General features: G+C 40.1%; 1 protein-coding gene across 1 annotated transcript in view; it reads right to left on the reverse strand.

The window, feature by feature from the left end:
- Positions 1-15,020, reverse strand: part of LOC146312762 (growth factor receptor-bound protein 10-like) — a 64,873-nt gene extending 49,853 nt beyond the window's left edge. Inside the window, exons 1-2 of the mRNA XM_084739105.1 lie at positions 14,842-15,020; positions 6,925-7,032 (exon numbers count right to left, since the gene is read on the reverse strand). Of these exons, the coding sequence (XP_084595231.1) occupies positions 6,925-6,975 (51 nt within the window). The 5' untranslated portion in view covers positions 6,976-7,032; positions 14,842-15,020. The remainder of the gene's footprint in view (positions 1-6,924; positions 7,033-14,841) is intronic.
- Positions 15,021-23,292: the final 8,272 nt, after the last annotated feature.

Consider the following 23,292-nt stretch of genomic DNA (forward strand, 5'->3'; position numbering starts at 1 on the left):
GAGTCTTGGGTGTTGCGTCCTGTCACCTTGGAGTACAGTCCTCCCGTCAAGTGCAACAGCTTGATCCTGTGGTGAAGAAGGTCTCTGTGGGCAAAGCAGTCTCTGATTTCTTGTGGTTTGGCAGTTTTGGAGTCCCATTTTTCCAATGTCCCATTTCATTTTCCTGATCGGACATTAGCCAGGGGCTACCTTAAGTACAACCTGGGTTAGCATGGCTTTTATGTACGATCTCTTACGGGTCTTTCTGGGGTTGTCCGCTGTGGTGCGTCCAACTGATCTGGCTGGGTGTTGAAAATGCAATGTGCATTGTTGATCAAGGTCCAAACCCAATGCTTCCTTTTCCAATGCCCATGAGTGTATTAGTGTTACAGATGATGCATGTTTCAGCAGTAAAGCCAAAAGACAGAAACAGAACATCTAAAATTCTGCCAAATCCACTGATAGGTCCCATCTTTATGAACTGATGCTGTATGGCCAAGAACTATTCAAACCCAAAGGGGCATTTCAGTTGTTTTTCAGTCAACAATGTCTGACAGAACAGATTTACTTCTATTTCAGATCATCCTGCTCTTCACACATGGTACTTTTAATGAATCGCACATAAACATGACCAAAAATGTATTTTCACACTTCAAGTAGTGTTGTCACAACGCCAAAATTTTGACCTTAATACCAATACCCAGTTTAGTTTCACGGAAATTTGTGGAAACATATAGCATGACTCTGTGCAAAGGTAAAAAAGAAATACAGCTTCCAGTGCCTCTAATGCTCACCAATTAAGATGACATATCTCAATTTTTTAATCTGTACAAAAACTGAAATGTAATGACAACTTGTTATATAGGCTAGGTTATGTGCCTGATTATTTCTTGACTGAAAGAAGTATCTTCTTGATGACTCAAGGTCTAGTGTGCTTAGCTTAGCTTAGTTAGCATTGAAGTGTAGTAGGGGGATTTTGATACCTTTGAACAAAGCCAGGGTACCTGTCTTCCCAGTTACAGGTTTCTGTGCTAAGCTAAGATAACTGGCTGCTGGTTGTAACCTAATTTGATAGGAATTACTATTCCTTCAGGATACTAGATATGTCTGGCTGTATTACGTGGAAACGTAAATAAAATTATGCACAGACATATATTAAAAGTAATGCTGCAGCTATAAAGATACAATATTTTGATAACTCACTTAGGTGTAAGAATCAAACAGCTATTATGAAGAGTTGGCACAAGTACACAGAGAATATGCATGTGCATGTGTTTTCTGCATTTTAAGAGACTTGAGAACAAAGTCAAGAGGTCAAGAGTTTAATTTTCATTTTTACATTACGACCATAAGACCCCTGTGTCTGTAATTCTTCTTTCAGCGCTGGTTTGGGATTGCCTATTAGAGTGTAAATGTGTACATTGTATGGAGATGGAGGCAAAACTGTGTCCTAGTTCTAGTAACAGATACCAGTAGCGGTGGTGTTAATATATAGCTTCAAGCAAACCTAGGGAAAATCTCCTCCCCTCAGCAGCACTTGTGCAGTAAAAGAGTCAGCTTTAATGGCTATATTCTCCATAAAAACCTCACTGTGAATTCCCAATAATCTTTTTCTGACACTACATAGTCTGGAGAGAGTGCACTGATGCTGCCTCAATGGTCAACTAGGTTATGAAGTGACTGATGTGAAAGACATAATTCACTTTCTTAAAAGTAGGCATTGGTTTCTCAGTAAGAAGATTTTCCAGATGTGGATCGTTTTGCACAATGAGTCAACAGTTAGAAACAAAATTCTTGATATAACTAGTCTTAGGTGTATAAGTGGTACAGTTCACAAAGGAAGGCTTTCTTCTTGAACTTTTAAGGCTGTCTTTGAGCCCTGTGTTTTATTTTCACAAGGGCATCATTCAACCAATCTTGTTTACCATCTTTCATTGAATTCCTTTGATTACTCTTTGATAACTTGTTTTTCTTTCAAGTTTATTCCGGTCAAATCAAGTTTTGTGAAAGACCTCGGAGTGGGGTCAATATATGCCTAGTAGTCAATGTACATCCAGCAGCTAGTATCGTGAAATGAAAAAAGTACTTCTTCCATTACAGATACGGTTCTTTAAGCCTTCAACAAGGTGACATTTTTGTTCCCCTTATTAAAAAATAAATTGTAGCATGAATGTCAAATTAAGTTAATTAAATTAGCGTCTAGATGATTCTTTTGCTGATCTAACTAGGTCAACACTGCCCAGACTGAGTTAATGTGGTATGTTAGCACACAAAGCCTCTCTATGGTGCGCAATAAGGTACCTGCTAAAGATGAAAAAGAGTCCTGGCGGCCCTAAGAAAAGTGGATCACCAAAGTCAGTAGGCTTCATCTATTGGGGACTTGAATGTCTGTACAAAATTTCATGGCAATCTATCGTAGAGTTAAGATGTTTCCATCCAAAACAAAGTGTTGACTGACCAATTAACCAACATTTCCATCCGTAGAGCTGCTAGCTTGAATATTTTGGTTTCTCCTTGAGACTACCCAACCCCCATTTCACCGTTGTTCTCAGGCGACTAATGGGGTGCTTTTTTTTGGCAAAATATACAGAAATAGCTTTATCATGCATTCATATGGTGTCAGAATCATCAGTAAAATTAGTTCCCATCTAGGAAGATTCACATGAATTACCCTAAAATTGGAACGTGGAAAGTTAGAAATTTTGAGACACAACTTGCCAAGTTGTTGACATCATATACTCAGAAACATGGCAGACAAAAGCAAAGGTTTGGTTGATGATAAGAAACTCTTCATTAATAGTGCTGTCCACGTAGAGTAGAGCAAAAAATTACAATACCAGCACCAATACTAGTACCCCTAAAGTGATATAGATGGTAACAGAGTACTTTATTTAATACTTTTTTTGACTTCCATACTTTCATAAGTTTTGGTGGCATCTTGGCGTACTGCCAACTTGGTCAAATGCACCACACTCAACATCACCTCCACAGACTGTATGCAGCTGCTAGCTATAGCTGCAGTAGTGGGCCAATCACATGTAACATTAAATCACAGAATGCTTGCAGTGATCAGCTATCATCAAAACTTTTTTTCAAATTTTTTCTAAAGCTGGGTACAAAAAGCATTGCATGCAGGCATCGTTTGGCTGGAAATTATGGGGGGGGGTTTTGTGTTATTTTGGTCGATACACTCAAGGCATTGAGTAACGATACTCAGCCCTAACATAAAGTGACCTACATTAGTTAGAGAAGATAATTATTAGCATTAAAACTTAACATACCTTTTGGATGTAATATTCTGGCAGGGTCAGTGCTAAAACCATCTTTGAACAGCTTCTTCCAAACAGTATCTCTTAAAAACCTTAACAGGTCAATTAAAGTGCTAAGCGGTTGTTGGAGGGAGTGTGAAGACATCTTGTTCAAGGGTGCTGGCTTTGAATAACGATGCCTCCTCCTGTTGTTCTTTTCTTTCAGAGGATCGCTTGATTATCTGTCCTGCTGTAGTCTCACAGTCATTTATTGAGCTTTTCTATGATTTGAGTGAGTTATTTCTCATCTTGAATGTTGGAGTCTTGATACATTTGCTTGGAACGTCACGGCTCCTCGGAGGCTGCAGAACTAGAGGAAATCGAAGACCTGGATTTTCTATGGTTGCTCCTGTCCATGTGTAGTCATGACTATTCTTGACATCTCTTTAATCATGAGCAAAACGTCTCCCCTTTCACTCTATATCCCTCAGCATTAACATCCAGGCATTGCAGCATACTTTCTCTAAGAGCATCAAAGGCTATGCTTCCTCGAAAGCACAAGCACGAGACTGAGCGTGCCCATTGACGTGGCGAGCACTGCGTGCAGCCACTGACCTCTGACCTCTCAGAACATAAAGAAAGAAAGAACTGTAGTCCATGTTCTCAGACAGAACAGACATGGTCAGGAGTGCTGGCACAAATACTGACAGATCTGTTAAACGCTTTTCCTGACCTGTTAAAGTCATAACTCAGCTGAGCTTCAAGTCTGTGGACTGTGGTTTCTTAGTGCTCTGCAGTTCGTGTGTATGCACATTAACAAATACACACTTGTACATAGGGAGATGGAAGGGAGAAGAGAGAAAGAAAGCAAGAGTTGCTGGCTGCTTTCTTTGAGACATCTCTGGCACAGAGCCAAAGTTCTCACTAAGATAGACAGACGCACACACACACACACACACACACACACACACACACGGAGACAGGCCTGGAACACTGCCCAGATTCCCAAACATGCCCAGCGTTATGTATAGCGTTATGTAAGTATGCAGAAAAGAGGGCTCATTTGCACCTTATCTATACACACTAAACCTACAGTCACTGCCTACAGAGACTCCATGGGGTGTGTGTGTGTGTATGTGAGTGTGTGCCATGCTGTGTCATGTCAACTGGCAAGCTTTACATAACACACACACACACAGCAATGTTGTAACCCACTTCTCTCCCTCTAACTATCAAACTGTGTTTTTTTCTCCACTAGATGCAGGGTGGAGGAATGTTGTTTTCTATGGGGATTCAATTCACTATTCACTGCAGTCTTACTGGTGCAAAACCCTTTCCTGGAAGCTAACATGAGCCAATCCAACTTCATGTCAGCTCAACGGGGGCTCAGCGGTCCCACGGTTTGCATTATCCAGGAGCTGCGTTACCGCCGCTAAGAGGAATAAGGCAGCTGAGGCTACGTCACCTCCATCGTCCCATCGGCCCCAGCGAGATGTCACTCCATCAATCCCATGCTTTCAGGCCTGTCACACAACAAAGCCCACAGTTTGTTATTGTTGTTTGTTTAGTGCTCTATTTATAGACCTCCACGATGCTCTTTAGCCAAATTCTTTAGGTTACTGCAGGGTTGGAGAGGAGAAAATCCAAGCAGAGAAACAAAGGGCTCATTCTGCAGGAGTTGGACAGTGGAAGTGGGTCTGTTGTGTTGCAGAGACGCCATATTTCACCTAACTAGGCCAGGAGTCATTCGCTGGGAAGCATGTAGACTCATAGGGCCACTTCACACATGTTGGTACACACAAAAAGGTTTGTATAATTTGTCAGGACTTTCCTGTAACTACAGTTTTTCCATAACCTTTAACACAAACCTAAACCTGTCACTAAAGATGACTCCAAACTGCACAAATATCAACAATGAAATAATATGTGTAGCATGAAAAGTGTAATTCATAATGACAAGCACATGGAAAATGATCACCAACTCTGTAGTTCCCTCACCTCTGTAAAGCATTTTAGCATCTTTTAGCTCTTTATTTTAGTTTTCTAGCCCAAAAAACTCACCATTTCATTTACACGACTCAGCAGGCAGCTGTTTTTTGCGAAAGATCTCTGATAACATTAAACCCACTGTACGTGTACACCGAAAGACCAACACCAAACAACAGACAGACAAAGTTAGCAACTAACATTAGTTTGTAAACACTAACCATTTAGCATTTAGCAGCTAAAGAACTACATATTTTTCTGTAAGTTTTTCAGATTGCTAATCTTAGATCTTTTTTTAAACAACCCAGATCTAATTTTTGAAGATGTTGCCATTTTTTCTATCAATTAGGAAAACTTTTTTACTCACCAACGTCACTGCTCAAATGTGAGAAAATGGTGCCATCCTGAGAGCGGAGTTCAGCGTAGCAAGTACATAAGCAATTAGCTAACAGCTAACTTAACTTCCTTCTGGAGTTTTTTCATGGCAGTAATATTGATATTAAATAAACACAGGTGTTACAATTGATACTAATTAAGGTTCTATTCCATTTAATGTAGCTTCTCAGTGAGCTAACTTGTACAATAGCAGCATCCTGACTCTGTTTGACATGAAAAGGAACAGAGCTGTAATCAGTATCATCGGTAACACCTGTGTTTACACTACTGTGTCATGTCAAAATGGCTGCTGTGGCAAAGTTTGCTCCTCAGCTGAGTTCACAGGTGTTAATGTTCTCAATAAAGAGAAATATAAAACTGCTGTAGAATGAACATACCATCATTTGATGACTCGGGTTACCTGTTTGGATAATCGCTTGTTATTACTTAGCAAACACGGTGTATGCTTTAGCATTAGCATGCACACAGAACTATTGCACTGTCAGCTCAGATGTTTCTTTACAAACTGGGCAAAATGACATGTAAACATGTTTTGTTTGTTTTTTTGTTGTTTATTTTGGTTGAACCCAAACCTTAAACATTCCACCAAAAATAGCCTTTAAGTTAGTTTAGTGCAAAACATAATGACAGTTTTTCAGTTGTCAAAACAGTTGAGGTTTGAATGAATTCCTGCCGTAATTAGTTGGTTACAAAAGACCTTTTTCACACCAGCCTTTTTGCACGGTAAAGACAGGTGTTACCAATGATACTAATTAAGGTTCTGTTCCATTCAGGTCAGAGTCAGAGCTGCTATTGTGCATGTTGACTCACTGGAAAGGCTCTGCTACACTAAAAGGAATGGGGCCGTGACTAGTATCATTAGTAACACCTGTGTTTACCCTGCTGTTTCACATGAACATGGCTGAAAAATGTCTATACTATCACTTTTCCAGTGTTGTTGTTTGTCCATACTGAAAAAGAGGACCACTGTAATCAAAGCATTTTGCTTTGGCTATTGATGAGATGGTATATTGGTGTTCTAGCTTAAATTTCAAGTGGAACATCTCTGACGTTGGACTTCCAACTCTAAAAGTCAGAGGAACCTCACCAGCCCCGCCCTAAAAATCCAAGATGGCTGCATGTGAGTCAGGAAATATTTTAACTAGCTAAAGAAAATGTGCTTTTCCTGCTTCAATGAGGTAGCCAAAATAGCCAAAGCAGAACGTTCTACAGCCATGCAAGAGCTTTTCTGTTTAATAAAAACTTATTTGTAGGGCAGTACTACCATAACATGAGAACAATATGCTATGACTCACCACTGACACAAAATATTTACCTGGTAGTTTGAGTGACGTAAGAAGTAGTCAGGACATCCCGCTAAGGCCATGGTGGTCCTTCAGTGTTCCCTCTGTGGGGAATGACACCCTCTGGTCTCACCAGCACCCTGCAAATGACACAGCACAGAAAAAAACTGAATGAACAAGAGGAAAGACAGCACCTATTTCTAAACCAGGGGTTCTTAAAGTGCAGCCCACAATGGTTGAGGAGAAAAAAGAAGATTTCAGGAAAAATGTTCCAACTCTTACTTCGCTGGTCAGGTGAAGTGATCTGCTTTATCTTCAAACAGTTGAATTCAGTGCACAAGGAATTTAAATGTTAAACTCAATTATGAGACCACTTGCAAAATCCTATGACAAGTTCATGGGTTTTCCTGTGCAGCTTTCAATCATATGCTGGCATCCCAAATTGGCACTCAGTCATATAAACTTTGAGAAACCCTGTTCAAAACTGACTGACTGGACATCACAGGAGAAAACAAAAATTCAAAAATTAAACTAAAAGATTAAGACAGATTAAAAGAAAAGTAATGAGGTAGCACAAAAAAATAAAGTAAATCAGCAAAACTGCCTAACCATCCAAGTTCAGTGCTGTGATCCATGCTAAAAACCATGCAATAACTTTGCAAAACTGGTATGTACTATTTGGTATTCCTGAAGACTAAAACCCTAAACCCCACTCTCTCTGCTCAAGAGAAAACAGAGCCTGCATGTGCGACTGAATGTGCATGCATGGATGAGCATGTGCACACCGAATCCAATGTAAACAGAGCCATTGTGTACGACACACACACACACACAAGTCAGTTCCCAAACAAAGCCTAGGGCTTAAGACTAAATAAGAAACCCTCTCCAAGCTCGCAACACATGACCACTCACCACCTGCAGACTGCTGGGGAAGGCTAAAGTGGGGAAGAGGAGGAGAGGCTCTCTGAAGGAAACTTGAAATAGGAGTCGGCTATTGCCGCTGCATTGTGCAGCACTATCTGCTGTGTGTGTGAGCAGGGGCAAGCTGTGCATATGTGTGCATTTGTGCTTGGAAAGAGAATACTCACACTCCGATATATTTCCATTTCAAGCTCATGTTGCCCAGACCATAAAATTAATGGATGTCCATGTAAGTCAATTTATTTTGCTGCACTCTTGTATCCAGCAGTGGTTCTGAACCTTTTCAAGGTGTGCCCTCCAGGAATAATTAGGTTGGTTTTCACTGGCACTCTGCGCTAGAATATAAAATATGAGTAAAATGAATTTCATGTTCTATTCTATGATACAGCTGAACTGAATAAATGCACTCATTCATTGTGTGCGACACCAAACCAGCACAAAAAAGACAAACATAGCAAACGCTAACATTTGCAATGGAACATGAAATAGCAAACATAAACTCAGCAATGCATCATGGGAAAACATTCAAACAAGGGCCTTCTCTGGAGCTTATCTACATACATTATACAAACTACACAAGCTTACCAGTCTGAAGTGGAGGCATTGGTATCAGTATTGCAGATATCCAAATTCAGATATTGAAATCAAATTCAAAACTGAAAAAAGTGGACTGTGCATCTCTAACACAAACCACCATTTTCTGAACGAACTTAGGCTAGATCTATACTACCACATTTTCATTAAAACGCGTAAGTCTTGTTATGTTTCCACCTAAAGTGCACACTGCCCTGGCATTTTAGGACACCTAAAATACAGACATTTGGAAATGTTGTTTGCCCCACTTCAATTTTAAAACTCGGGGGAAAACAGAAACTTTGGAAATGATTTGTCACACTGTGAGTTTACAGACACTGAACTGATCTTCATCTGTCTTTAAATTCGTGCCCCATTACCCCACACTGGACTTTGCTGTCAGTCGAGCCAACAGTCACAGCTGCCTATATCTGCCTATATCTGCCTATATATGAGCGCTATATCCAACATTACCGTTGGTGGTGTTTTACCAAGAAAATAGATGTTAATCCTACATCTACAGTTCGGCATCACTCATGGACTTACTGCATCCGATTTTGGCAGTTTTGAGCCGCTGACAGCCAGAGGTGGACACCACAGCACAGCGAACAGAGCCAACAGCAATTTACAAAGTTAGCATGCACGAGTGACAAGGGAAGACTTGGGCAGACCGCTAACAAATGTGAACTATACTGTCAAGTTGTTTTAGTCATAAACACGTGTGCGTAAATGAAGTACCCATTTTGCTACATTTTAGCTGCTAGGTTTGGTTAGCCAGCTGTTAGTGTGTTCAGCCACTGTCTTTAGATACAAACAGAAATTGAAAAATACAATGATGGGAAAGAAAGACAAGGAACACAATTTCATTGACAATGTTTTAATTAAAATAGTCTTATCCAAGAGGATTATGTGAAGAGCAGACCCATTATCCTGGTATTTGACCGCTTTCTGTTTACACTGGCACACACATGCCCAGTGTACTTGAATGGTCAAGTGGTTTGCATTTTCAGGTGTGTTAGTACAAATGGAGCACTGTTTTAAACAAAAACGTAGTAGTGTGGATGTTGCCTTAAACTCTCAGTAATGCATATTGGAAAATTATGCAAATGATTCTCTCAGCCTATCATCTGCACATGTGAATGTCACAAGCAAGAATCCTACAATAGTTACATTTAGTTACACAAGTCACACTACAAAAACTACACAAACTTTCCAGACTGAAGTTCAGTTTTAGCATCATGTAATCTTACTATTGCTGCTGCTCATACTACTACTACGACTACTGCTACTACTACTACTAATAATAATAATGATAATAATAATAATAATAATAATAATAATAATAATAATAACAATAAAGGAAACCCATTTCACAACCCCCAATACTGGTATAGAGGGAAATTTTTGGCCACAGTAATGTAAAAAAAAACAATTATCTGATTTGTAGTTACACCCCAAATTTCATTCCAAGCCCTTAAATATGAGGATGAATGGGTTGCTTCCATGAGTCTGCATGATGTCGTTTTGGAATCAGATTTCTATCTCCATTTGTGTCATTGTTTTGGCTGGAAAACCCTCTCCTCGCCTGTTGGTGGAAATCCCAGATCAGCATCAAAATCTAATCGACTGTTCCCTTCAACAACTCCTATCTGCCCACCCAATTTCTTAGAAAGCTGCAATAACATTTTAGTGCGAGTGCAGCTCATAAACTGGATTCTTCTCTCAATTCAAAAAAAATACGAATAATCCACAGGGGGAGGAATGACTTGTTAAGATGGATATTTCTGCAGCCCACATACAAATTTCAGGGAAGTGCTGCAACCGATACTGCTTCCAACAAAGGTTCGGCAAACTGAATCCACACACATACACACACACACACTGAACTCTAGCACTAAATAGCTCCTCTCACTCTTTGACTCTGCTGGTTTCTCTTCACTTTCTCTCCCAGCATGTCTCCATTGTACAGGTCATTATATAACAGATATCAGATGGTTCAAACAATATCTCCTCCTCCTCCACCACCTCCTCCTCCTCCCTACTCCCTCCCCTCCTCTCCGTCTCCCTCTCTTTTCACCCCACTAATTACTGTTTCCACTGGGGCTCTGCTATCTTTAGGTTGCTCTGCTGACTGAGAATCTGTCTAAATGTGTGTGCACAGTTGCACACACACTGAAAAGACTCTCTCCACTGCTGATAATTGCACACTTCTTCGTCTTTTTGATTTTTTTTTTTTCTTTTTGACCAGTTTTATATTTCACACGTTCTTGCATAGGCTTATGCTTGTGTTTACAGCAATCAAACTGCTGGCCAAAAGGGCAAGCGGGGCTGATTGTATGTGTGGCTAATAAGCCTGAAAGCAAAGCCAAAGCTCCAACTGCTTGACATTTGCTGACATTTGTGGTTGCTCCTGCAGAGAAAGGGAGTAATTCAGCTTTACTGGTCATATGGGGAGATCGAGAGAATTAAATGGGGCAGGGAGCAACTTAATAATGCCACACGTGTGAGTGTGTGTGAGTGTGTGAGGATATAAAATACCACACTCTTACATCTTTCCAAGTACAAATGAGCTCAGATGCTGACATTGAGTGCATTTCTGTAGCAGGTTTTTAGTGATTATTATGGCCAGGCTTGGAGAGTAACAGATTACATGTAACTGGATTATGTAATTAGCAAGGTAAATGTAATGGAATACAGTTCCATTACAGTTACAGAAAAAAAGATTACTACTCGGACGACTAGCAGGGTTACAGTTTTATAACACGTACTGCCATGCCTAATACACACACACGACAAAACTTCACATGCCTCATAACACCACTTTGGCGTCAGCAAAAGCAGCTAATTTTAAAGTCATTATCATTTCCTCTAGTGAAAAATGCTTCACAGGTGGAAATTCCACCATTATTTTGTATTTCAATCAGAAAAGACAAAATACATCACTATACAGTGCAAGATCTGCCTTCAGTTGTAAAAATATTGTCATCTTCCAAAGACTGTCTAATTTAGCTATTTACAGGTAAGTCCAACTGCTAACATTAGCTACACAGACCAACCGCTAACATTAGCTAAACAGATCAACCACTAACGTTAGCTACACAGACAAACCACTAATGTTAGCTACACAGACCAACCACCGACATTAGCTACACACACCTACCAGTAACGTTGGCTATACAGACAAGCCGCTAACATTAGCTACACAGACCGACCGCTAACGTTAGCTAAACAGATCAACCACTAACGTCAGCTACACAGACAAACTACTAATGTTAGCTACACAGACCAACCACCGACATCAGCTACACACACCTACCAGTAACGTTGGCTATACAGACAAGCCGCTAACATTAGCTACACAGACCGACCGCTAACATTAGCTAAACAGATCAACCACTAACGTTAGCTACACAGACAAACCACTAATGTTAGCTACACAGACCAACCACCGACATTAGCTACACACACCTACCAGTAACGTTGGCTATACAGACAAGCCGCTAACATTAGCTACACAGACCGACCGCTAACGTTAGCTAAACAGATCAACCACTAACGTTAGCTACACAGACAAACCACTAATGTTAGCTACACAGACCAACCACCGACATCAGCTACACACACCTACCAATAACGTTGGCTATACAGACAAGCCGCTAACATTAGCTACACAGACCGACCGCTAACGTTAGCTAAACAGATCAACCACTAACGTTAGCTAAACAGATCAACCACTAACGTAAGCTACACAGACAGACCACTAATGTTAGCTACACAGACAGACCACTAATGTTAGCTACACAGACCAACCACCGACATTAGCTACACACACCTACCAGTAACGTTGGCTATACAGACAAGCCGCTAACATTAGCTACACAGACCAACCACAAATGTTGCCTATACAGACAAGCCATTCAGGTGAGCTACACAGACTGACCGCTAACATTGGCCACACAGATCAACTGCAACGTTGGTTACACAGACAAAGCAAAGCAATCCAGTTAGCTAGCTAATCTGTCAATATCTGCTATTACTTCTACTTCTACTACTACTATAAATGAAAAACAAGTTTGGGACCGTAGGTGGTAATGATGGAATAGCTCATCAAACAAATAATAAACCTGCATGAACATAGAACTTTCTTGGGTTAAAGCCTCTAGTGGTATACTATCCACCTACACCTGTACCTTTCACACAGTAGTATAGGTCCGCCATTCAGAGCCTCTTATAGGCCTTAATGTTACCTGATCCTACACAGATCTGTAGTCTTCTTTATGCACCAGGAAGGAAGGAGCAAGTTTAGCAGAGTGCAGAGATTAGCCTACATTAAGTCACAGCTAATGGAGCTTTATGACAGACCATCAACACACACACACACACACACACACACACACACACACACAACCAGCTTATCCTCCTTGATGCAGCCATTCCTCTACTGTGGGTTCAGATAACTCCCTTACAAAGTAGCAATTAGTGGAAAAAACCAACGTACAGTTACAGTGAGGGGATGAAACATGAGCATGAGCATGTAGGCTGAGGAGAAGTTATGTCACTTTTTGTATTGAAAACCTTCCACCATCACAGTCCCAGCTAGAGCCTGAAAGATACAGAGCTCAAAAGTGACTGCCCACCTTTTCAGTGGCACCTGTTCTGGAGGTGAATTCCCCAGTCATTCACTCCACTGACGTTTCAGAAAATACTTATATAGAGTTTTAAGACCTGGAACTGAGCCATCCAGCAGTGATATGAATCTTGACCATAAAAACATTTGATTCTGAGAAAAAAAAATACTAGAAAGGTACAAGACAGTGTAAATATTTTAAGAGTTAACTCCCCATCCCATAATCAATTGCGCATGATACCGCTTCTTCTTAAATCCAACTTTAGTCCTCATTATAGTGTTTATACAGTGTTATAATGTACTGTAGTTTGTGTTGTGTATGTATGTAAATTACATTCACTGCTACATAGTGACATTAATATGATTAATCTTAGCTACCAAGCTAGCCAGTCTGCTAGTGGAACTACCTGTTTGCAGGGGCGGTAAATACTTCCTAGGTAACAGCGAGGTCTGTGATTGGCAGACTGTTTAATTGTGATTGTTACACTTTAGGATTATGGTTAGTGTAGTACTCGTGTCATCTACAGGAGCATAAACCATCGTTTGACAGCCTTATAGCTCCTGGTTAGTCCACACTGAATGGTTATGACATTATGACTAATAATCTAAATCCTCCATGGAGACTATGTATTGGATTTTCACTTCTGGAACCTCGCTGTTTAGCTCTATTTCGGTCTACTGATATTATCAGTCCAATACTGGCCTATACTGGTCTATATCAGTATCATCATGGATGTTGTCAGATATGTGCACTTTTTTAAAAGAATATAATGCCGGTTGTTTGTACAGGCGGCTTTTTATGTATTTGTGTCTTTTTATGTATGTTTTTCTACTTGTGTTTATTTTATTTATTTATTTATTTTTTATTGTTATATACATTTATTTTAAAAAAATACTAGTGACAGTTTACTGTTTCAGTCCCCTGATGTCATTTTGGACAATAAAGATTACTGTTTGAGAGTAAACATTACCACTTTTGAGGGATCATTAACAAAATGTAATTATGAATATATTGTGTATTCTGTAAGACATTAAAATATTGATACACTTAAGTATCGCAACATATTTGGTGATACTGTATTCAGAAAAACTGTATCATGATATTGTGATACATGCAAAGATCCGTAGCAGTGGTTCATTTTGTGTTGTGTTTAAACAACCAGTCCTGAGATAGTTGAGCTATCTGTCTTCACTGTTCTGTTTGCATAAAAAAGTGAACATGGATTTTATGTATTTGCTGGTGTGTTACTTACACTTATCCTGCAATTACATTTAAAGTGGCAATATATCACCTTGCATACAGTACTGCAATATATCTAAATGTACTGCAATGTAAAACCTATCTTATCACCAGATTCTTGCCAATACACAGCTCCATCATCTGATGTATCAACATCAGGGTGTTTAAATTCCCCAATATCAGTATCAGCTCCAAAAATCCAATATCGGTCGGGCCCTAGTCTCAGCATGAATGCATGGATATAGTGTTAGAAATCTCCACAATGTCAACACAAGCAACAATATTTCCCTCCAGAGATGCACACTCTGTATCTTTAAATATCAACCTCCTCATGAGCTGTAATCACCTGCAGCGGTTTGACAGACTTTCAGATAATAACAGTGACTTTGGAGCTCATTCACAGCGTAAAACTGTCAGTCAAGTCTTATTCCTGCCATTTAAAGCGTTAGTAAAGTAAGTTGAAAAGCGTCTGCTCTCCTCTGCATCCCTGTGCATGAGAAATAAGCTTCCATAGGAAGAATCATTGACACTGAGTCGAACCATATGCGTGCTGTAGTGAGTTTCCACGCAAATAACCGGAGTGCTTACCGTAATCAAAGGGCAGGACGCGGCTCAAGAATCGTGTCCAGGACGCACGACGGAGCAGCAGCCCGGCGCGCTTCGACTGTCCTCGTCTGGATCTGCACACACACTGCTTCACCCCCCCAAAAAAAAACTCTTTCCGCTGCTCTGTTGTCTTCACCTTGTCCCCCCCATCCCCACCCCCCACCCCGAAGTGCTCTCCTTGCACACGTACACACACGTAAACGCACACACTCGTACTCGCACAGACACGCACACATGCACTGATCTCAACCCGCACTTTTCGACCAGCTGACTCCTCTCGTTCTCTCCACACACACACACACACACACACACCAACATACACACACACACGTACACACACACACACACTCTGAAGGAAACCTCCTCTCTCCGCCCCGCCCTGTTCACAGCAGCACACTGCAAAAAATAAACCTGTTTTTACAAGCTGGTGGTCAGAACTAAACACATGTTAAGCAAAACACATACGAAAATAATAATACTTCCAAAAAGAGTTTTCACTAACTTTTGGAATTGTCATTTTAGTTTAATGTTTAAATTATTTGACCTTTTTTAAGTATTTCTTCTATCCAAATATACGTGTTACTATTCAGGGGGGGAAAAATAATGATAAAATAAAAAATAACATTCAGCGTACTACTTTTTGGTTTTATGTCGGTACATTTTTACACCAGCACGTCATTTTCATATGTATGTGTATATAGTAATCAGTAATAGTTTAAGAATAATTTCCAATACAAAACAGAGTCTTGATTCTTTTTTTTTTTTTTTTTTTTTGGTGTCCCCCAGTGGGTGGAGGAGGGTGGGGACTCAGTTCATAAAATTTAGATTTGTTAAAAAAAAAAAAAAATTAAAAAGAGAGCAATGAAAAGTATAGTATGAGGATGTGGAAATATATTTCATTATTAATTACTGTGAATTATTATGAATTATAAATAATATTTCTCAATTATTCTCTATTGATGCATTTTGATGCTTCAAAGGCACAACAGTTGCATTGCCATTGAAGATTTGATTAAAAACAAACAACCACAACATTAAACCACACCCACCTCTGGTCTATCCGAATACAGATACAGAGACAGATATTTATGCTGGTTTAACAGATAAACATACAAATAATGGTATTTGTGTGGACCTCTATGTGAAGGCTGACATTTTTTGCAGTGTGTTTAAGACCCGACTTTAACCCTTCAAGTTGACAGGCCTCCTCTCTGTGAGCTAAAGTGAAACAGTCATTAGTGTCAACCAATCTATCTGGTGTCACTACTGCAGGTGTACAGTGTGTTACTGTACCAACTGTTGTAACTGTTGCCTGCAGCATGTGTCCTTTATGTCAAGTCTCATCACGCATTTACACCAGCACACTGAAAAACAGCCAAACTCCAAGTTCCTCGAGGCATGTCGAGCCATAACATAGGAGTTAAAAATAAAGTATAAGGTCACCGTCCTACTACTGAGTTCCATAAACAGGCTGTGAGGTATAATGGGTTTTAGCACTATGTATATAGACCTATGTACATATATGTATATATATATAGATATAGATAGAGATATAGATAGATACATACATACATAGATTATAATGTGTGTATATATATATACATGTACACACACATACTGTTTTAATCACTATTTGGATTATTACATTTTGGGATTTTATTAACTTTGGATTGTTTAAATATATAGTCTGTAAATTATTTCTGAACATTAAGGTCTAAACTTTGTTGAAGAGCCTCCTTATTCATTCTTTGGAATAAAAACAACCTCTGGTGCTATATTCCCGATCACAAAACTGTCCTCCTGTATTGGAGGTTGTATCCAAGTTTAATAGGATTGCTAACTTGCTACACCCTCATCGAAGAAGACCTGCACCCTCTGTAAATATAAGGGGCTCATTGTAAGGTAACAGTGTCATCAATATTTGGCTTAAATAAGTTAATATTGGGCTACATCTCATCCCCCAACCCACTGAACATAAAAAGTTATAGTAGTGGTGGTGGTACAGTTTTATAGCTCCCACAAATACTATGCATGCATGCTGGCTCAAATGCAGTTTAACTTCTTTTTCATGCCATAAATTGTCAGTACTCTGTTAGATAATCCTCGACACCTCCTCCCCTTTCACCTATCCGTCATCCAGCAGCCATTCACAAACTCAGGTTTCACCCACTCACAGGTTAACTAACCCCTTCACCTTATCTGCTTTCAGACCCGCAGTATGTGGACACATGTTGGGGCTGACAGCAGATAAGGAGGAGGCTTGGAGAAGTGGCTCCAGTAAGGAGGGAGGATACTTTATTTGAACTCAGCTATTCACATAACGGCACAACGTCCACTCATTTAGTAGACGTTTATGGACAGCTAAGGTGGCACCTCCTCTGCCACACCGACAGCCCAGATGGAGCTCACCAACTGCTTCGCTCTCGCTCCTGCAGACATCCTTCCCGCCTCTGACAGCCCACTTAGACACACGTGTAAGCCTTCCAAAATTAAACCTGAGCACAAGGCCACATGTATGTGAGGCTTCATCACTTTTTCAGGAAAAAAAAAAGTCTGCTCTGTAAATAGGTCAAAGGTGCAGGCTATTTCCAGCATCCACGTAGGCCTTTGTTTACAAAAGAAACACCAGGAGGTACACTAGAGAAACACATGGAGTATCAAACCTCCTAACCATCACATGGGAGTGTTTATACTCAGTTACAGAACTTGGCAGAGCTTCCTCGACATCTGCAGCACTTCTGCAGCATTTGTACTCATTAAAGTACTCACTGTGATTACATATCAGATTGAGCATTTAAATCAGCGTGTGATGGTCTTTTTAGGTTAGATTGCACTAGCAGTAGCCTGGTGTTTATAGCAGCTGGAGCAGAGAGTATCTTCACTCACGGGAGCAAATGTGAGACAGAGCCATCAGCGACCTAAATATAGCAAAGATGTGGATTATGGTGCAGAATACGTTTGTATTTTTGGGTTATGTTTAATGACAGTCCTGGGGTGGTTGATTGCCTGCTGGCCCTTTCTATACACTTGATCTATTTTGACTTTCACTGCTTTCATATCCAAGTTGCCATATTCACTGAGATAGTACGTGCAAGGACAGTTTCTCCCTAAAATCAAAAATACATATGTTTCTCCTGGCCTGTAGTGCTATTTATCCATCTAGATTGTCTTGGCATGAGTTGCAGACTTTGGGGGACACTGGCCATAGTAATATCTGCTTTCAGTCCAGTATAATAGGACTAAAAGGCACCAACAAACAAACAAACAAAAACATTTTAAAAATTCAAAACCAGTCTCTCTTCCCAAAAATCGTGACCCGGTTACTCAGCATAAACCACAGTCCTTGTTGTGAGCAGCTTCACGCAGAAACTACTTTCTGGTAGTATTCTAGTTCAGGTAGATTCTGCAGCAGAAAGGAAGTTCCTACATGAAACTGCTCACAACAAGGTCTGTGGTCTGCAAGACTGAAAGACAGTATATAATGCAGTGGACATACCATTTACCAATTTGGCCACTGGGTTGAGTGGTTTTGCCGTCTATGTTTGTTGACCACACCCAGCCAATGGAAATTTTTTTGCATCTAGTAGTGGTAGTTGTACAGTGTAAAGGGGGCAAAAGACATTAATGAATATGAAGTAGTAGGGTTAACACAAGTGTTACCAATGATACAAATAAAGGTTCTGTTCCATTTAGTGTAGCCTTTCCAGTGAGCCAACATGCACAATAGCAGCACCCTGACTGTGCTTGACCTGACTTCAACAGAACCTTAATTAGCATCATTAGTAACACGTGTGTTTACTTTGTTAGGTCAAAATGGCTGCTGTGAAAAAGGTCTGGTAAAGAAAGCACAGATTATCAATAAAATAGTCCAAAACTTACCAGGAATTCCAGTTGTACTTTTTCAGGCATTTTGTTTTTGTCTTTACACATTATAGTGGAAACATGGCGTTCAAAAAGACAATTTGTCCAACATCTTTGAGGGTACCATGGTTACCATCTCGGGACCGGAGGATAATATGGACATTGTACACTTTTGAAACAGGACGTCTTTGTATTTCTACATCACTGAACAGTCTACATCCAGCTGAGCTTCAAGGACGGCAAGAGCATGACACAAAACTTGTGTATGCAGCCCAGTTTTGGCTACATTTCAAGTGTTTGGAACATACTGAGCATACAGACAGACAGTGGAGAAGTAAATCATGCCACAGGAATTCTCTCCTTGTGAGTTTTCTATGGACGGTTTGATACTTTTCCAGAAAAAGGGGCTCCAGAATGGAATTCACTGCAACTAATTTTACAAGAATCAAGCGTATCATCTCCATCCAGGAGGAAACATCATACAACCTCATCTTCATTGTACAACTACCTTTCGAGTCAAGATGGTAAGAGTCAAAAGATACATTTTTGGGTGGATTTTGTTTTAAATGTCACATCAATTGAAGTATATATGAAGCTGTGAGATGTATCTGAAGCAGGAGAGTTCATGCAGATGAGTAAACATCAAGTTTTCATAACACCTCTCCTGGACTTCTCATCCAACCAGGGACAAAATCTTGCACCTGTTGGGCCCCTCTTACCAGCAACATTCATCTGTCGACCACATGTACAGCACTACTTTGTGCTGCTGGTACGATAAGCTAAAATGTAACTGGCATTCTGCTGAGTCGTGTTTTTTTTGCTAGGAAGAAGAGCAGTTAGCTGACTCTTGCAGAACTAACCGGGTTGCTTCCCTGATTACAGCACATCTGCACCACAGTACTGATTTGGTCCTCTTTCCTTTGTGCTTTTCCCCCCCTGCCATTGATAAGTAGGTAATGTAGTTCAATTGTTTCTTTTCTGTCCGTCTATATGATCATATGTCTGAATCTTTTATTTTGAAAATTGACCGGATTCTCTTAGCTTTTTCTGTGTCTCGCCACCGTAACCCGACACAGCCATGTCTGGTGGAATCTATCCTGGAACCAGACCAGGTCCAATACAGCCTTCGAGACCAACAAAGGCCAGTTTGACAACAGGGAATAGACAGTAGTATCAAGGTTCTCTCTGAATTTCGCTCCTGGAACCTCAAGGCTGAGTCATGGGTAACCGAGGTAACAGCAGTTAGCGGTTAGCAAACTTACTGTAGCAACAAGAGACGCGATCCATCAGGAAACTCTGTAAACGATTTAACTGTGTTCATCCCAGTGACTAATCGTTTACACTGAGAGGCATCGAAGCTGTGTTCATTTGCTTTCTAACAGCCGCTAACAGTTAGCTACTTTAGTAACAAGTAAGCTAACGCCATTATCGGTAATTAAATAATTGAGAGTTGAAGCAGAGCAGCTTCATTATCATGGAGCTTGAGAGGTCACAGACTTGTGGTTTACAAAGTAGTTCAAACAGTAGTCTGCTGTTTTTATTTGAGGACAAAGAAATCATAAAATCATTAAATAGTTTCATAAACAGACTTTTGTATAAATTGAATGTACAAATCACACTCCTCTTGCAGCCAGTCCCAGATTTTGTACCTTCATTCAACATTTTAAAGCAAGCTACGTTGGTTAGAGTAGATTTTCAGAATATGGTTCATTGATTCCAGCATAGAACCCTGTGTGCTGGTAGAGCACAAGCCTTCAAGAGATGTGAACCTCCAACACTTCAAAGCACAGTGCCCTCTAAGAAAGCCAACAAACTTTAAAGGCTGAGGCCTGGCTTGGTCCGCTGACCGCAGAGTCCTAGTGCTCTGTTTGTTTGCATTCATAGGTTAAGTGTAATACAGTTACGCAATCGACAACAGAAACAGCTTGATGCTTCCCACTGAAATGGGTCAGCCGCACAAACACATGGACCAGAGCAGTGTTTTGAAAACACAGGAGAAGCGTGGCTGTTACATAAAAATTCCACTGACCCTCGTTGGGAAATAGTTAGGCGTCCCAGATGTGGTGGAATCTGAGTCTCTCAAGGCCATGGGAGGTCAACTCAGACACGCACACACCACCAGTCACACCACCACCGTGGGCTAAATTGTCTCCAGTTGTAAATACAGTGTACAGTATGCTTACATGGGATGCATACCAGGCTAAAGAGTGACATCAAAGCGCTACCCTGTCTGAGTGTGTGTTTTGATGTGTGAGACAATTAAAATGCCGTAAATGGTTGGGTCACAAGCTCAGTGTGTTGTGACCGTTTTGAAACCTTGAAGAGCTCCGCGGAGTAAACAAAGCTGAGTCCAGCCACATGGAACTGGGTCATCCTGACATTGTGTGTCCGTGTGTGTGTGTGTTTATGCGTGTGTCATCTCTTCCACGGTACGACGTGAGTGGATACAGCGTGTTTTGTAGGTGATTCATTGTGCGCGTCTGTGTTTGTGGGTGTGTCTGTGTGGACAGAGTGTCTGTGGTTGGGTGGTCTGAGACCTGTTGTTGACAACCTACTGCTTTTTATTGATGTTCATGTCCGAGCCGGAATGCCGCTACGTCTCCAAGCATAATATCATACAGAGGTGGGTTTGGTCCAGAGGGATGGAAAAAGTGGCTGACAGAGCAAAGACCTGAATGAAGTAAAATGATTAGCCCTTCTTTTTTAGCCATTTATTGAACTTGAAGCAACATTTCTGCATCCTATACAGAAAAAAAATATTTCCATCAGCCTCAGCTGAAGGGAATGTTAATATACTAAGATGTGAAAGGGGGATAGTTAAAATGACAAACATTACCTACTATATATTGCCATGTTAGCAACACAGCCTTACAGAGCCACCAAGATGGCTGGACTCTATAGTGTGTTTAGACAGAAAGACAAGCAAAGCAACACAAACTGGTTTGTTATTCCCCACATACAGTAGATGTACTGACTGTGCAGATGTTAGCTGTAATCTACTTAGCCAACATTAATATTTGTTTGTATTATTTTCCTTTAGCCTCTCTCCTTTTTCATCTTGTCTCTGTATGTTAGGAAGTAAAGGATGGGATTAGCATGAATTTTTCCTCTGAATTTCAACAGTTGTGGATGACTCATCACCTTACTTCATGATGCTCCAGGAAAATCTGCAGAGGTTTTTATCTTTCCTTTGACTTTATACAATTGTGCCGCGTCTAAACTTTGCCACGTGTTCTGTCTGATCACAACTTTAGTCTTGCTAATACATTGTATGTTATCTAACATCATAAAGTCAATTCATCTGCATTTAACTGTGCATTGCCGACATCTGCTAAATTTATACCATTTCATGTTTGCTATGCTAAACCACTTATGCAAAAGTTTTTTGGAGGGGCAGTGTGTAGGATTTAGTCGCAAAGTTCAAACACCTCATCTTGACTCTCCCATTCTAAGCATGTAGAAGAACCTATAGTGGCTGCAAAACACAAAATGTCTAGAGCCAGCGTTTGGTTTGTCTGTTCTGGGCTACTCTAGAAACATGGCAGTGCAACAGGTTGGACACACCCTCTGTAGATATGAACTGCTCATTCTAAGGTAACAAAAACACAACGGTTCTTATTTTCAGTTAATTATTATGAATATTATTGAACATTATATTATTTTTCTCCCATATTCTAAATCCCTCTAGATCTTACATGTGTGTATACTTGATTGTTGCTACCTGATACTGATGTTCACCACTTCCTTTTCTAAGTTCAGAAAGTAGATTGCATTCTGTAAGTTTCCCTAAATTAGTAAACAACAAAAGATTCTAATTTTTATCAGCTGATTGCCTCCCAAAACATATCCAGAGTTCTCTGGACTTTACTGTTGCATTAAAACTATGGTTACAGTGGTTGCTGTTACATTTTCAAGCATCATTAATCCCTTAACACCTTGGTAATCATTAAACCTAAATTAGTAACAAAATAATTTTCTCTGTCTTTTGCCTCCACATGGGATTGGGATATAATTAGGCATCTACATTACAAACTTAAATCTTATTAAGAGCTTGGAACGCTGTGCTGGGATTCAGAGATTTTGGTCGTGATAAGCCCTGTACTACATGCCCACACACACACACACACACACACACACACACACACACACACACACACACACACACACAAACACACACACACACATGCAGGCAAGTACATTTTAATTGCTCATTATTTACAGTAAATCTACATTCAATTTTGGCACCATGAAAAGTTTTGTTTTAATATCATATTCAGGGTTTAACAAGGGAACATTTGTGCTAATTAGATAAGAAATTGTATTTGCTTTCATTTATTTGAAGCATATTAGATAAAGAAGTGTCAGAAACACTCAATAGATTATTCAACATTTTGGATGATTAAATAAATGAACTAAACACTAAGAAATTTGACTGCTTATTTTGACTTGTTTTGAAAGACTTTATTATGTTTTCAGCCTAGATTATGTGACTCATGATGGACATTATTTGCAGCATGTGCACTCTGTGTGTGTGTGTCTGAAATGTGCACTGGCCCCAACTCCCCTCCAAAG

The sequence above is a fragment of the Lutjanus erythropterus genome, chromosome 16 (genome assembly GCF_056507025.1).
Source record: "Lutjanus erythropterus isolate fLutEry1 chromosome 16, fLutEry1.hap2, whole genome shotgun sequence".
Taxonomy (NCBI): Eukaryota; Metazoa; Chordata; class Actinopteri; order Lutjaniformes; family Lutjanidae; genus Lutjanus; species Lutjanus erythropterus.